The sequence below is a fragment of the Toxotes jaculatrix genome, chromosome 9 (assembly GCF_017976425.1).
Source record: "Toxotes jaculatrix isolate fToxJac2 chromosome 9, fToxJac2.pri, whole genome shotgun sequence".
In the NCBI taxonomy this organism is placed as follows: Eukaryota; Metazoa; Chordata; class Actinopteri; family Toxotidae; genus Toxotes; species Toxotes jaculatrix.
This window is the reverse complement of record NC_054402.1, coordinates 6,134,852-6,151,164: the sequence shown is the minus strand read 5'-3', so window position 1 is coordinate 6,151,164 and position 16,313 is coordinate 6,134,852. Positions and strand designations below refer to the sequence as shown.

The window sequence follows — 16,313 nt, the reverse complement described above, 5'->3', positions numbered from 1 at the left end:
CTTAAAATCAATAGAAATGTACCTCGTTGCTTCTCTAAGTTTCTTTTGATGACAGTGATTTACTTTTTACTGTGCCTGAGTCAAGTCGGTTTATTAAATTACATTAGAGTGCATAATGTTACATTGCACAAGATGCAATATTGGCAGCTTTTTTGTGGCACTGGGAAAAAGTGATTACAGGCCTTTGGCAGGGAAGGCAAACCAACAGATGACAGATACAAATGTGTTCAACAGAGTTTCCCAAAGATGGCTTTCACTAGTCTGTGTGGCTGGTGACGTCAGCTTGAGGTCTTTTCTGGATTGAGATGTAAGGTGTTTACTGGTAGAGGCACTTCAGCCTGCCACAGATTGATTTATATATGCAAATACTCTACAGTATGTCTCCCTCCATATGCACAAGACAGGAAGGACGATATAATACATATATTTTAAAAAAAAATGCTCAAAACTAATTCTGCAGTTTAAGGTTGCACAACTTGGAGATAATGTACAGTGTGTGCTTCTGTGAGGCTGAATTTCATACAACAATTGTATGGATGGAAAGTGTACTGTATGCAGTGATAAATAATTTATTGTGCACTTAAGTATTAGAATGATGTAGAGATCTACTCACCATTGTCATCAGTAATGCTAAAAAGGCACATTGGCATTATTACTGCAGAGTAAATTTTGAGAAGCAAAACATGTTTGTGCCTGTACATGTTTGGAGCAGAGGTTACTGATTTGCCTCATAAACGTACAAACCTAATATTTCATGCATCAATACAATGCACTTTAGGCTCAGTGGACTTTAAACATGTGTAACCTGTCTTCACTGTCTAGATCAGTGAAGTCTTTGGAGCCAGTAACATTAAAGTGGCCTTCCAAAAGGAAATGTTTTTTCACCAATATTTTTTAATGATTAATAAATTTCAAGTAGATAGGAACAAAAACAGTTCTAAAATGTAGCTGAAGTTACTGTTTATAAGGTGTAAACTTTTCTTCTGTTTTCAATTGCTTGATAATCTAAACCTGCTCCTGTATGTTTTCAGGAATAATGTATACTGAATATACCTCAACTTAAAAACAGATTTTGCCTTGAAGCCAAATGTGTTTTAAAGAAAAAAAAAAGGTTTCTTCCACAGTGACCAAATCGTATAAAACCCAGTATTGACCTGGCTGGCAGATTTATAAAGATGGATGGGACAGAGGAGAATCTGGTGTAGGGGGGATATGAGTGGAAATGGATGGGGTTAGCGGCGCTCTGGTGTAATAAAAGAAATGAAAGTAGTAATAGACTCTCAGTGAATTCCATTAGGGACACACTGACACTACACAAGCCATTCATTATGATGATGTTGTGAAGTGAGATATTTCACTGTGGAACCCAAAGCCTGGTGTGAAAGGGGACACTGAGGGATGGGTGGAGCACAAAGGTCTGCCTCAGCCTCGTTTACTGCCGTTCTCTCCTGTTTCTATGGAGATTTGAGGCTTTTCAGCCAATCAATCAATGGAAGCATGCTTTTCATCAGGAAACCTTGAGCTTTTCTATGTAAGCACTGACAGGCAGAAGCCCATTAAAATCTTGTATTTGAAATAGTGTATGACTTTCCAAGGGTATGTTGAAATTGAGTTCAAATGGATCTGTAATCCAAGTAACATGTTTGGACTAAATTGAGTTTCTTTAGAGTACACATTTGTTACATGGCAAAAGCAGCGACTGTAATTTGTAATGCTATCCCACTTGTATATCAGATTTTAATTGATTTTCTTTTACAGTCTAGTTTTCAACGACTGCATCTTCTAAATACATCCTCTCCCTTTGTAGGTGGAAAGGGAGGAAAGAAGAAGAAGACCAAGGCTGGCTCCAAACCCACTAAAGCCAATGGGTCCAACTGGGCCAATGTTCCCCTGCCCCCTCCCCCTGTTCACCCCCTCCCTGGCACTGAGATGGACCATTATTCCAATGAGCACCATGAAGGAGGAGGGTAAGTCTACTAGGGATGATGTAGATGAATATGGATGTGAACAGATAGTGTACTCTAATCAAATACAAATAACATTCCCAATTTTGCCGTAGAAGTTTGAGTCAAGATAAACAGGTTTTAATTTTACCTCATGATCAGAAATTAAAGCCTAAACTTGAAAGCTGACAGGAAGCTGATTAGCTGAATAACAAAAATTATGCTTTTGTTATTTGATCAATATGGGTAAATGACTGAAATATTATGTTACATGTTATTTTGCATATGTTGTTTGTTGCCAAACGTATCCATGAACTCATGAGTATAGATGGCAGTTGACCTTACTTATTGCTGTTATTTTATGTTTCCTCTACTGACTACCTAAGGAGTAGAGAATCTAGTGTTTTGCTTGCTGGAACGAACAAGACGGTGCTTGCCAACGTGAGCAACACTACACTATGCAGCGTGTAATAACAGGGTTCAGTTCTGTTTTCTCTGCAGCTAATTACTGAACTACTGTACATCTGGAGAAAAGTGAAGGATCAATGTGTGTATCATCTCCACACATAGCCAGATACACTCACATACTCACTTACACAGGCTCTTGCAGAAGAACTCATATACAGATAGCTACAGATCAGACTATCTGCTGATCCTGTCTTCAATCTATGGACCGACTTCATGACTGGAAAATAAATGGGGGGGGGGGGGGGGCATGTTCGAGCAGTCTCCTGCTGCTGTTAGCGTATTAGTGTGCAGACACACAGATGGTTTCAGATTAATCTATTTGCTGATTTCCACAGTGGAAAAAAAATCATAATTGCATTGTTTCATAAAGAGAAAAGCAAGAGACAGACAGAGAGGGGGATTTATACCAGCGGTGTTATCTACCAGCTGAGGCTGAAGTAGACATAAAGAGCTGCCAATTTTTAAACATGTCTGATGCAATACCAGTCATTTATTTGATTTATCTAATATATATTTTTGTGTGTATGTGCATTTACATACATACTAATTACATGTCTTTTTTTTTTTCAATCAGCAGGCACATTTTTAACATTTCGTTTAATGTAGTGACTAACAGAATCATGCCCACTATATTGCAGGTACAAAGTAGCAGAAGCTTATTTAAGTGTTAGTATGCGTGTCTCTCTTTGGTCCAGCAGGTACTATATCCACTTACTCCCATTTCCAATCTGGGAGAGTCATCTGCTTTAATAGGCTATCTGGTAAATGAAGAGTCCTATGCACTGTAAATCTGAGGCTGCTCTTAATGGCAGCAGATTAAAACAGTTATGTCCTATGGAGTGTGCACTGACAAATTTCTTTAATGAACATTTTCTTTATGGCGAGTATTATTTCAGCATGTATAAGCACAGCTATGAGGAAGTGAAGCCTGACTACCTCTGTAATTCCACTCAGGACTGTCGTAACAAATTCTTGCTAAAGTTGGACAAGGTCACATAGATACATGAGTTTTTCATAAAATATTTATATTTTTATTCCATCTACTGTTTCTCCTCCAGTAACGTCTTTACATTTGGAGACACTGAAAATGTTACACACCTCACTGTTGTTCTGCTTCTGTCCATATGTGTTTTCCATTTTCTTCTCTTAGCATAGGTTTTTAATCAATGAGCTATGTCAAATATATGCGGTACTACAACTCAAGTCTTCAGTTAATCTATTGACAGAAAATTAGTCAAGAGCTATTTTGATAATTAATCATTTGAGTAGTTTTTTTAATGAAAATGCCAAAAATTCTCAGATTTTTGATTCTCAGTTGTAATTTTTCTTTGTCATACATGAAAGAAAACTAGATGTGTTTTGGTTTTGGAACGTTAGTCAGATAAGGAAAGAGGAAAGTAAAAACTTCTGCTATTTCCTGACATTTTGTAGACAAAATGATCAATCAGACAATTGAGAAAGTAAGTAATCAATTAATAGAGATATTTGATTGGACTAATGATTGCAAACAAAGTTTCAAACATTAACTGTGAGAACATGTGTACAATGAAAATCTCTTCCTCTCAGGTATGAGAGTGATGGCTGGGGCCCTCCGATGCCCGTGCAGACCTATCTTCACCAGGGCATGGAGGATGAGCTGGAGGAAGAGGAGGAGAGGGTTCCCACCCCACCCATCCGAGGAGTTGCCTCTTCCCCAGCTGCTGTGTCCTTTGGACAGCAGTCCACAGCCACACTCACCCCTTCTCCGCGTGATGAGATGCAGCCCATGCTGCAGGCCCATTTGGACGAGCTGACTAGAGTATATCAACTAGACATGGCAAAACAGACATGGTAAACTCTGTGATATTAAAATATTATTTTAACATCTACAGTAGCATATCAATTTGTTAAAATACACTTAACTACACTTAAGCAATTAAACACTTAAGCAAATGAAATGGTATCTATCTATCTGTCTATCTATCTATCTATCTATCTATCTATCTATCTATCTGTTTTAGTTGATGATATATGCATTGTTGTCATTTTAAAATGCTTACTGTGCATTCTGTTCCGCGTGTATTGCTGCCTGGATTTATTTTGGTCCTGCAGTATTCTTCATGTCAACTGTGTGTGCAGTGGAGATAAGCCCATTTATCATTCCATTTTAATGGGCCCATGCTACCACTTAGGCGGCCACTGTATTTTGTTCACTCTAAGAGAAACAATTTCTTACCCAGTTGTTTACTCCTCCCACACCTATACAACACATTCCATTGTTGTTGTGCTCATGCAAGTCAGATGAAGGCCATGCTTCATTCTGTCGGCAGCACAGAGAGAATGAGAGACTGGCATTCATTCATAATACTGAAGTGTGTGCGTGTGTGTGTGGGGGGGCTTGTCAGGAAGGAGATGTCATGTTACCCAGTAATGACTATGTTGGTTAGAGAGCATCTCTGACAACACCAGAGGGCCAGTAATTACAACCAATTCCCACTGCAAACCGCGTCAAAGACATTGCACTCCTCAAACAAACGCGGCTGTCAGCAGAGCAGGCTGCCACTGAGGTGACAGCCATGTGTCGACAGGCCTGGAGAGCGTGCCTTTGTACCATCTACAGCAGCAATTAGCGGGTCATTGTGTGAGCATGCAAGCAGCACCGTAGAATTAGTGGAATTGTCCAAATTTATGCAACGCTTCACATATGAAAGGGGTCTCTAAAATTAGCCCTACATTTCCACATGCATCCTCATTTTTTCGCCATCTTGTGGCATAGTAACCACTGTATATTCCCTGTATTCTCCAAATTCATCAACCCTTCACATGATGTATATTGTATGTGCATACCAGTAGGACAATATTCTCTCTCTTTTTCTTCCCAGGCACATGCAGGGAGGCTCTCTTCCTCCACAGGCTCCAGCTCCACCAGTGGGCTATGTTTCGAGCACAATGGTTTCTGACCAGGAGACTGACCTGCCTGATGAGGAGGAGGAGGAGGAAGAAGAGGAGGAGGATGAAGGCTATGGAGCCAGGCATCCCCGTGGTATTGAGCACACACCAGGGTCTAGCATGGACAACCTGGACAGCTCTTTAACAGGTAACAGGCTCTTCTTTGTTGGTGTACGTGTTTATTCACTTCATAAAATATATTTTTTTCATTTATTCTTAAGAGGGTGATTCTGGAAAACATACCAATATTTTCGTGTAAAATTTATGTATATATTTGTAGAATGACATTGTATTAAGATTATTTCTTAATTAGTGTTGGACATTTTTGATCAAATACAAATTAATGACTTGTTAATCACTATGAGTGGGTAAACTGTATTCAAGTCTTATTGTTGCACCCTCTTTATACAGTAAATTGATAGTTGTTCATGACATGTTCTTTATGAATCTGCTGTGTGTTAATTTTTATGCAAACATGCTAACTGAGTGTCCCTCAATCATGTTTTTTAAGCGCTTTTGGTAGACTCAGGGGAATTATAATTATCGTTTCCAAAAAAGAGATAAGAAAGTCCATGAATTTTAAACAGGATAGTGAGAGGGAAATTAAGAGGAGGGAGAGGCAAGGCGAGCAGGGGAGAGTGACTGTGATTTAACTCACACACAACACCGAAGCCAGCGCCACCCATATCTTCCCGAGGAGATTTGAAATAAATTTCTCATGTGGCATATTTCATTCCAGACTAGAGGCACCATTTCCATTTTTACAACTCACTGAAAACTTTTACAGCCGTCTGTCAGGGGGACATATGAAGGGCATGACATTGCAGGAGCAGAGCTGGTTTCTGGACTGCTGCTCTCATACTGACCAGACCACACTGTCCGTGTGTAAACTAGAGGGCAACACTGGAGGGATATTTTTGAAAAATGTGTGACATTTGTCCACCATGTTGCTGTAGGGACAGGTTGTGATACAAAATGCTGGTGTAGTGTAACCCAGTGACATTGTCAGGTCTTCAAACAAATCAAAAATCAAATCCATATTGGGACTTTTATGAGTGGAAAGAATCAGGGAGCGAGCAGAAAATATACTGTATCTGAAGGTAGAGGAGCTGAGCCAGTTGAGAGAGAGCAAGCATGAGAATAAGAGGGTTGACAGTGCTGCTTGTTGGTCTACCCTGTCAGTGGCAGCCCTAAAGAGTAGTTTTCCATGGGATGATGGAACAGTGGTTGTGGTAGCGCTGACACATACTACTGCTGATGTATTTAGAGGAATATAAAGCAGCAACCGGGCCCTAATCTACTGCATCTCTCCTCCACTGTATTACTTTGAAGACAGCACTATTTCTTCTTATCTCTCTGCAAGTCTGCCTCGCACCCTATCGTTTGACAACACAGACACAGTCCCAGTTCCAGGGTTAGCGGGAGGAAGAGCGGGAGGATAGGGGAAACCACTGAGATTTATTGCGGCCACCATTTTGAGGCTATATACAAATAGGGGAGGGTAGGTGTGAGATTCCTGTAGAGTCGCGCTTGATAGATTTGTCATTGTTTTAATAATATGGAAATAGGTCTGTTTTCATAATGTTACACCAAAGGGCAGTAAATCAAACATTTTCACTCATGCCCCAGAAAAAAACAGCCTTGTCCTCGGGGGCCATTTTTCATCAGCATATTGTCTGCACAGGCTTTCCAATGCGTTATTCTATGCTCTGAGATAATACAACACATTTTTTTTCTCAGATAAATGTAAATCCTGATGTTGTGGTGGGTACTGCAGAAGTATGTCTTGCTTGAGTCAGAGAGATGAAGTGAACACATAGGTATTACCCGGCTTTGTGTGTAGGTGGTATAGGTCATGTAAAGCTGAGATGTGGTAGCAGTGAGGATGTTACGCCTACAATGAGTTGAAAGCTGAGCTGTTCTGGGCGATTACTCTCCCATAAAGCCTTGCCAGGTTTGCGAGGAGCAGGGTCACGTCTCCTGACGACAGGTAGAGATGCCTGCTCGTCAGGGGGAATGATTTTCCCGCTTAACGACATGCAGATTAGGGTTTCCGTCAGTATAAATCAGTTTTAGTGGCAGGAGGGACCTGAGCTGGATTTTACTGCCCCCCGACCATCAACCACTTTACTGGCCTTGCTCTATCAGTGCATGGAGCATGGGAGGTGTCAGACTGTGGTTTTTAGAGAACACGGTTTGGCCCATTGCTCTGGTTCAAGACATGATAAAATGAGAGACTCATAGTACAAACCTTGGTCTGGAACTACGGGAAAAAAAATCACATTTCTAGGGCAAAAAGAAAACTAGATTGAATTTTTTATCAAATTATGATACAATGATCACAGTTTGATTGGATTGCTATTTCTGAGAATAGAAGTGCTCCAGAGGTTCAGCGGTAGAAAGTGGCAGTTAGTACAACTGAAAAGTCATTCTGTGATGTGATTTGCTGAGGCAGTGTTCCTTTGCTGAACCGGAGGAGTTGGAAGCTTCAGTGCTTTGGCTGGCACTGCCTATACTTCATTATCTGCTCTATTCTTTGTGGGAGGATTGGACCCAGTGGAATTGCTTGTCTTTCTTTCTTAGAGAAAAACTCTTAGAAAAGAATTTCAAAGAAAATAGCTAGGCACGATGGAGGGCTCGAAGTAGTTACTGCCTTGGATTTCAGTTAGTGCAGTAAAAATGGGTTGTGTAAGGAGGTTCTCTACCTTATGCAAGCTTATATTTTATAGAAGTTTCTAACAATCTGAGAGAATTTTACTGCGCTGGGAGTGAAAGTCTGTTGCAACTTTAGCTGTCGAAGATGCAATTCCTTGAAGTCACATCCAGTGACTGAGTAACCACCTCTTTGAGACATGGTTAAAGCTGAAGAGACTCACTGACTTCACTTGGGAAGTTGGAAAACCCTTTGAAGGGGATTTCCCAGTGTATGGGAACAAATAAATCACAATCATATTAGCAAGTTTTATGTCAAACTTTAAACATGCTACATTTTACTGCAAAGAAAAGTAAAATCTGAGAGACCAAACGCTGCAGCTGATTTATGTCTGGTTGTGTTCATTTGAATCTCTGAACTCAGTCATCATGGATTATGCCACCTCTTGTATCATACTGACCTTTTAATAAATCCTGCTGCTAACTTTTTGTCCCCATCGCTCTCTCAGCAACCTTTACCCTCACACCTCCCCAGTTCTGTTACAGCAGCCTGTTCAATCACATCACTTTTGTGTTCTGTGTGAGGGAGAGAGAGTGTGTGAGCAGAGCACTTGGGTTCGTGCCACTTCAGCAAAGTCTGCCAAACCAGTCCCACTGAAAGCTGTCACATTAGCCGACTGTTCTCTGTGTTTTTGCTTGCCAAAGTGCCATATTTTTATTGGCAGACTGATACTTTTTTATTTGAAGTGCTGGCCTAGCTTTTTATGTGAAGAAAAAAAAAAATCAAAGCATGAAGAAATACTTACAGTAGCACAGATATATAAGCCAAAAGTTAAAATTTGTGTGATATGTACACGTCTCCCTTATGCGCGTGCTTTCATTCCCATCAAATACACGATTATGTTTGTATTCATACCATGTTAACTAGGGTATTGGTTTAATCTTCCATTTTTTATCATCTTTGAAGCAGCACATGAGCAGGAGTTTCTAAAACTACAGTTGCTGTAAATGAGATACTTTGACTTTGTATTAAAATTATCTTATCTATCTAATTATGTCTCCCCTTTTAGACAGAGGTAGCTGTGCATTTTTAAACAGGAATAAAAAAGCAGTGTGTGCATACCACCAGGTGTTTGATTCAATACACTGTTTTGTGAGATGCTTCATCTGTGTCACCTGAGGCAGTTCTGTAGCTAACTCTGCTCCGCACAGGTGCGCTCATTGTTCTTTATCAAAAGAAGAGCAAAATCAGGTGATGCCAGTCCTGCTGTTCCACTGTGTACATTTTGGTGTGTTGCTGTGTGTTTCTGTGCACCCTTGTGTGTGTGTGTATGCTATGTATGTTCTTCATGTGTTTATATTAGATGAAAGAGGGCAGGCCAGAACAGAATGACTATACAAAACCACTCACCTGCAAGAACAGAAATGCCCTGCAGCAAATACGGAGTAATTTAAGTGAGAGAGATTAATATTACCTCTTTTTTTTTTAGATCACTCAACACATTCATCCATCTAAATGCAGAATCACAGCACAGATGTTGAGTATGGCAGATTTTATATCCATAAAGGTTAAGGCCACTGAGCTGAAAAGTATGAACATGATGTGGCGGAACATCAAAAGAAAGAAAAAAAGAAAAAGAAAAAACTGAAACCTGTGGTGTTCCTCAGGGTCCATGGTGAATGGGTGGGGCTCAGCCTCGGAGGATGACCGTAATTTCTCCAGCCATAGGTCCAGTTTGGGCAGTTCATCAGATGGCTCCATCTTTACCCACTGCAGCTTTGCCCAGGCCCTGGTGGCCGCTGCAGACAAGGCAGGCTACCGCCTGGAGGGCACTAGCCTCAGCAAGAGAGGTTGGTGTGTGGGGACCAGATACCCACTGCTGGACTGGAACTCCTACCAGTGGCAGATGATTTGTTCTTTTCTGCTCTAATTGTTCCTCCTGTCATCCATTGGCTGGTGTTCCCCCCATAATTCTGGCTTGTGATTTCCTCTCCCTTTGCTGCTTGTGGACACTGTGCCCAGGTTGTGCATGGGACCTGTTATATATGGCTAGACTGCGGGTTTCTCCCTATCCTTTACTTTAACTCAGCCCCTGTTTTACTCATCTGACTTGGATTCTGGCTTTCTTGGGTAATAATTGGATGTTAAACTTCTTACCTTTTATCGGCTTCTACCAAAGTGCTTTCTCTTCTAATGACAACCTTTACCTTTGTTTCCCAATAGGTTTCTGATCTTGATTGATAACCTCTACCTTTCTTGATAGCAGCTCAGCTCCACTGTCTAGGTGTTCGCTCTTTTATGTCTTTATTAACTAGCCGGCCGGTGGTCCTTTATCCTTCTTGCAGGTAAAGGCTTGTCCCACAGGCCCCGGCCCAGCAGTCCATTCTCAACAGATGGCAGCACAGTCGGCACACACAGCTTGGGCCACCAGAGGGCCACCAGGCCCACACGCAAACCCCGAAGCCAGGGCACAGCACCCCACCGGAGAGATGCTGGTGCAGACGGTGAGGCAGAGACTGAAAACGCATTTTGAACAGCTTATGTTGAAAGTGCTTTAAAACATCTGTTGTTGTTTTATAAACAAGAAGGTTATACTAATGGGAATGGGTCTAGACATGATTAGAACACCACAATTTATAAGTAATTTATGCATTAATTTGATTTACTGTGGGTTTCACTTGATACAGACCTACCTCCTCCCCCTGAGCCTCCTCCCTGTCAGGGGCAGGGCCGTATCCAGGGGGCCCGCAGTGTAAGCAGCATGGTACCCCCGACAGATAGGAAGGCTTCTTCTCTAGAGCGTCCGCCTATGTCAGGACCCCTGTGTGGGCCAGATGACATGAAGAGCTCCACTGACAGACAGACACGCACTTCTCTGGAACATCATCGCCAGGTTCAAGACAGGCTAGGCTCCATGGACCGGGCTGATGATGGACGCAGGGGACACAAAACAGGTACATTTGAAACAAGACTGAAGTCTGTAGCCATGTAAATGGGCAAACAGTCATATAAAGCTGTATTTGTTACTCACCTCAGGCTATTTAATATGCTAATCTGCAATCTTTTCATATTTAGCATGCTAAATCAGCACGTCAGGAAGTTAGCATATTGTACCTACTTGTGGTGGAGGAATTATCAAACTTGTTTGGATTCATTCTTTGACAGTCTGTCCAATGGTTGTCGAGACAGTTTAATCTGTACCAAATGTTGAACTGACAGATGCACTGACAGACTGACGACTGACATCATCATTAATCATTAGAGCCATGCGGCTAGCACGGCTTTAAAACGTTCAGGGAAGCCAGTCACGGTCAGGGACCATGCCAGCAGCATGGTGGTGCAGTGGTCAGCACTGGCGACTCACAGCAAAAAGGTTCTACCAGCCGGCTGGGGCTTTTCTGCGTGGGGTTTTCATGTTCTCCCTGGATGCCTCCCACAGTCCAAAGAACATTCAGTTTAGGTTAAGTGGCGACTCTAAATTGTCCAAAAGTGTGAATGTGACCTGGCCTCTCACCCAATGTCAGCTGGGATTTTCACCAGCCCCCCCACCTCCACCCTCTACCTTCTGCTGCAACCCTCAAATGAATAAGCAGTAAAGCTAATGGATGGATATGTACTAGTTTTGCATCACTAAGCAAAACCAAATAAAAGAGATAAGTCATTGTTTTGCTGCAGTTCCTCAGCAGTGGGGGATTTTTCTCTGAGTTCTGGTGTTGAAGTTAGCTTTCATGCTGTGTAGAGACCAGGCTCCCATGAACAGATTGCACTGTCTGCCACTTGCTCTGGTTTCCAGAATGCCCCCCTCAGTCCTCCCTCAGCCTCCCCAATGCCCCTGTAACTGTTGCCAATATTGGCCTACTCCGCTCCAAGTAAGGCAGGAGGCCCCAAGCAAATGAAATGCACTCTAATGACTTCAGCTTTCTTTTTTCACGCAAACAACAGCCACTCTACACCCCATCTGTGTGCGCCTGTGTTCATGTGTATATGCATGCGTGCATGTGTGTTTATAACCAGTAGAGATCTCCATGCTGTGCACCCTGTGCTTTTTGAGCCAGGACTTTCGCAGGCAGTTAATCTGAGCTGTGAGACAAAGACAGGTACCACAATCAGCATCTTTACAAAAACCCCATTGGTGAATTCCCATATGTGTCAGATTGCTGACTGATTCACAGTAGAATCCACGGAGGTCGGGGCAGGCTCTATTACAGTCATTAGCGGAGCAGTGGGGAGCAGTTTGATGAGATTTCACGCAAAGACGGAGACTGCTGAGGGTCAATGTTATGCTGCCCTGCAGCAGGGGGTGCCATGGCAGCCAGGGGTCCCTCTGTTATTGTATTTACCCCCTCATAAGGCTGGTAGCTGCAAGGCCATGTGTGAGGCTGAGAGTCTTCTCTGTGGCACGCCCTGGCAGAGCCTTTTGGCACTGCCACTCTGCAGATGTCAGGAGGAGAGGGGTTTGCAAAGTGCTCTTTGTCTCCATGCATCAGATGTTAGATGTGTTTCAGTGCAACAATAAAAGTCACATGTTGTCTACTTTTCAAACAAAAAGTATGCCTTTGGGTCCCTCTGCATGTGTTTTCAGAGGATGGGTGCCTGCCGTACAATAAACCATCGTTCCCGTCCCCTGGTGGACACAGCTCCTCTGGCACAGCTTCCTCCAAGGGCTCGACAGGGCCACGAAAGACCGAGGGTCCACGACAGCCACAACAATGGACCGCCACAGAGCATGCTGAATTCCTGGGGACCAACGGACAGGGACAGTACTCGGGGGAGTTATGTGAGTAATTCAGTATTTTGATGTTTCACAGCAGTGTTTTACGAGATACAGTATTGCATGTTTTGCGAAAAAAGCAATGTTTTGGGATTTTTCCCAAAATGTTTAGCTGTTGTGTCATTTCACCTTTTAAAAAAAATAAGAAATATATATTGTTTCTCACAGAGTGATCTGCCTGGGATGTGAACTGGAGGAAACCCCAGTCCACAAAGGAATGACGCCCTCCTTGTTGGGCCAATGAACTTTGTCCTTACCTGTGTGTTCTCAGAGGGAAGGAGTGCAGCAGAGGGCACTACAGAGAAAAGCAGTGTCACAGAACTGTAAATGTGATGTATAGACACAGACATACTGTACATCTCACTACGTTTTTGTCCTCAAAAAAATATTTTCCACCTCCTACCTTACTGTAATTTTCTTTTTGTTAGAAAAAGGCAAGTAAAAAAAAAAAATGAAAACATCTATATGAGAACAAATTTTCTGGTAACTGCCCTTGGGAAAAAGGGAATTTTGTTTCCTGTAAATATATTCTTTAACTTGTTGTTGCATTGCTATGCAAGCCTAATTCAGTTTGAGCTTTTTATTTCCATATACAGGAACAGTCAGTTTTACCTGGTTATTTGTATTATATGTGAATTGAGTGGCTGTTGTGCCATAAAATAATTGTTTTATAATCCATTGTTTGTTAATAGTTACCATTAATTATTATCATTATTATTATTAATTATTGTTTTTGCACTGCAATTTTTGGTGATAAGCACAAAAACATAGCTCCTGCTGACATGAAGAACCGGAAGAATATGTGAAGAGGAGTTTCTGTACTGTAAAGAGAAGAAGATTATATACTAATGTACAGAGAGATTTTAAAGAGTAAGGCTTTGCTCACAGACAGCAACAAATAAGGCACCCATTTCCGTAGTTGAGACTAATTGGGTGGCAGACACACAAGGTTCCTGAGGGTCTGAAGAACTGATATGAGGCTGGGAGAGTTGTATGCAGAGGATACTGTATTACTGTAGGTGACCGAGTTGATTATTTAATTCCTAATTAGCTGTTCTACAATAATAGTTTATCAGAAACATGTAGTGCTCGATTCTTTGGGCAGTGCCAGGCATTGTTGTGTTTTCAGAAATAGACTGAGGGAGAGGGGTTTTTTTTTTCCCCCACAACCGTCTCCAAGCATTTCAAGTTTATTTTTTTCTTTTATGATTTACTGCCTAAATAATTTTACCACACTAAGTTTACGCTCCTCGTTCAGCATAATAGCACACTAGCCATAAAGCAGTCAAAAGGAAGGAGGAGTCAGTGGAATCTGTCCGCTTGCTGTAGTTCAGTCATAGCACTTACAGAGACAGATTTATGATTCTTCTAGAGCCTTAATAGGTAAGCAGACATCACAGACAAAGGAGTATTTATTGTGATCAGTCGCAATTATACTCCCAAACCTAACTAAAATATCAGTGGAGCAATATAATTTGTTTACATCTTTAATGTTTTTTTTCTCTTGTCTTTTATTTCCATCCATTTTTAATATTGTTTGCTTTATAGAGCACTTACTGTTTTATGTATGTTATTATACTGTATATGGTACAGTGTCATCCAAGAAAACAACACATTGACGTGTTTAGTCCAGCTAAGTGCTGTTAAAGTTGGTGATCTGTTAAAGCAGAAGGTTGGTGCCTCAGTTACCAATACACTATGATCAGCACAGTCTTGTGTCAGCAACTTTGAGAAGAAATGACGAGTGTGTACGATTTACTTTGAGTCAGTGTTTGATCCCAAAACAGTCGAGCGATAACGGAGAAAAGCCTTGTATATTAACTAGCAGGTCCCACTGCTTCATGTCTACAGCCACAGTGTGGAGCAGAACACCTATCTGCCTGACCGCCACAAAACACACACTTATCATCTGCTGCTTTTGACTTCTCAGCCTCTGATTCTCAATTTTTGTCTTTCCAGACAGATGTTTTTATTGGTTGTCCTTTATTAATGAAAAGCTTGTTTCTTTGTATGCCTTTTATGGACTCCAAAACGCTGATTACAACGTTTTCAATATTAATGTTCAGGATTTTTGTGGTTCAATGACTGTTTGTTTTGTCTTTTTTTGTACTGCTAATGTTGATAAAAGGGGGTGGAAACAAAAGGCCGTCAGATGCTGTTGTACTGTTGTTGTCATGCCATTGTCATTTTATATCATCCGCCCAGTGGCCAGTGTTCTGGAAATGAGGTGCAAAGAGTATCTCAGGTTACTTTACATTCTGGTGGTGTTTATGTATGTGCATATATGTGTATATATCCATATGCATCTCCACTTGATTATGCCATTCCATTTTCATTGACAAAAATATCCCTCTCATGTCCGATTCTTTCGTCCCTTCTTTTCTTTTCTGCTGTGGATTATGATTCTGAGTATAATGTGCTGGTTCATCCACCTAAAGACAAGATGTCAGTAAAAGAACATACCAAATTAAGATTGATATTTCTAATGTCTAATGCGTTTTAGTGTCTCTTTAATACTCATTGTTTTCTTTTAAATCACAGTGTCGTTTTGTATTTATTAAAATGATAATAAAAGTATATTGTGAAATATGCATAAAGATTCGTGAGATATAAAATGTGTTTTTTGTTCCTTGTAAAGTTTGCTGTCAGAGCCGAGCAGCGAGGCCATAAGGAGATGATAGGCACACTGTGCTCAGAGCATGGGGAAGTGCCGGGTCAGTAGTCGTTCAAGTCACTCTTCGTCCTGCATGTTCACCACACTGCTCCTCTCATGTCAAAACTAAAGAAACTTAAAACCTTTTTAAACACAAGGAGCAAAAATGCTCACAATTTGCTTGTCAAGACAATAGAGAAAATGTCTTTTTGGAAGGATGAAAGTACTTTGGCTTTCCCTCTCTTTTGTTCATTTCCTCAATATTGTTGGTTCTTTGTAACCTATCTGTGTGTTGCCTTTTTGCTAAAAAAAGAACATTAAAATGACAAAAAGAGAAGGTTGTTGGGTGAAGTCTTTCTGTACAGTATGGGTTGAGGTGACACCTCATTCCAATGCCATTTCTACAGTACAGTACATTCTGCCTTTTTTTCCCTGTAAACCACCTTCTTTATTCACTTGCATGTCCTTGTCCAAGAAGAGAGTGGATCAAGAAAATAAACTTTTACAGTCTCATTCCCATGTCCTGTAAGATAAATCCATGTTCTTTTATTTCCTTGTACCTGGATCAATATCAAATAAAATATTTTTGAAAAATGACAAATGACTTAAATTATTTGTCTTTGATCAAGATGCTGCACTAACAGGTCCAGATTGGGTGTAAACAGTAATGTGGAAAAACAGATAGTGAGATATCAGTGTTTTAGGTTTGTGTAGGCTACTTTCTGTTACTGCAGCTACCACAACATGAGAAATGGCAAGTTTGCCTGATTCTCCAAAATGTGCCTCTTCTGATATCTTCATAGTGTTTGACTCAGCAAGAACATGCGCACAGTCTCTTTGTGAAGCTTGTGTGTGTACATGTGCACTAAAGATGTGCAGCCCACTGCGTGTGTTTGT

General features: G+C 41.2%; 1 protein-coding gene across 1 annotated transcript in view; it reads left to right on the top strand.

Moving 5' to 3' along the window:
* The window catches only part of robo2 (roundabout, axon guidance receptor, homolog 2 (Drosophila)), a 157,378-nt gene extending 141,441 nt beyond the window's left edge, over positions 1-15,937 (top strand). The window contains exons 23-30 of the mRNA XM_041046277.1: positions 1,808-1,967; positions 3,978-4,241; positions 5,273-5,487; positions 9,660-9,842; positions 10,338-10,496; positions 10,680-10,946; positions 12,575-12,769; positions 12,932-15,937. Of these exons, the coding sequence (XP_040902211.1) occupies positions 1,808-1,967; positions 3,978-4,241; positions 5,273-5,487; positions 9,660-9,842; positions 10,338-10,496; positions 10,680-10,946; positions 12,575-12,769; positions 12,932-12,933 (1,445 nt within the window). The 3' untranslated portion in view covers positions 12,934-15,937. The remainder of the gene's footprint in view (positions 1-1,807; positions 1,968-3,977; positions 4,242-5,272; positions 5,488-9,659; positions 9,843-10,337; positions 10,497-10,679; positions 10,947-12,574; positions 12,770-12,931) is intronic.
* The last annotated feature ends 376 nt before the right edge of the window (positions 15,938-16,313 follow it).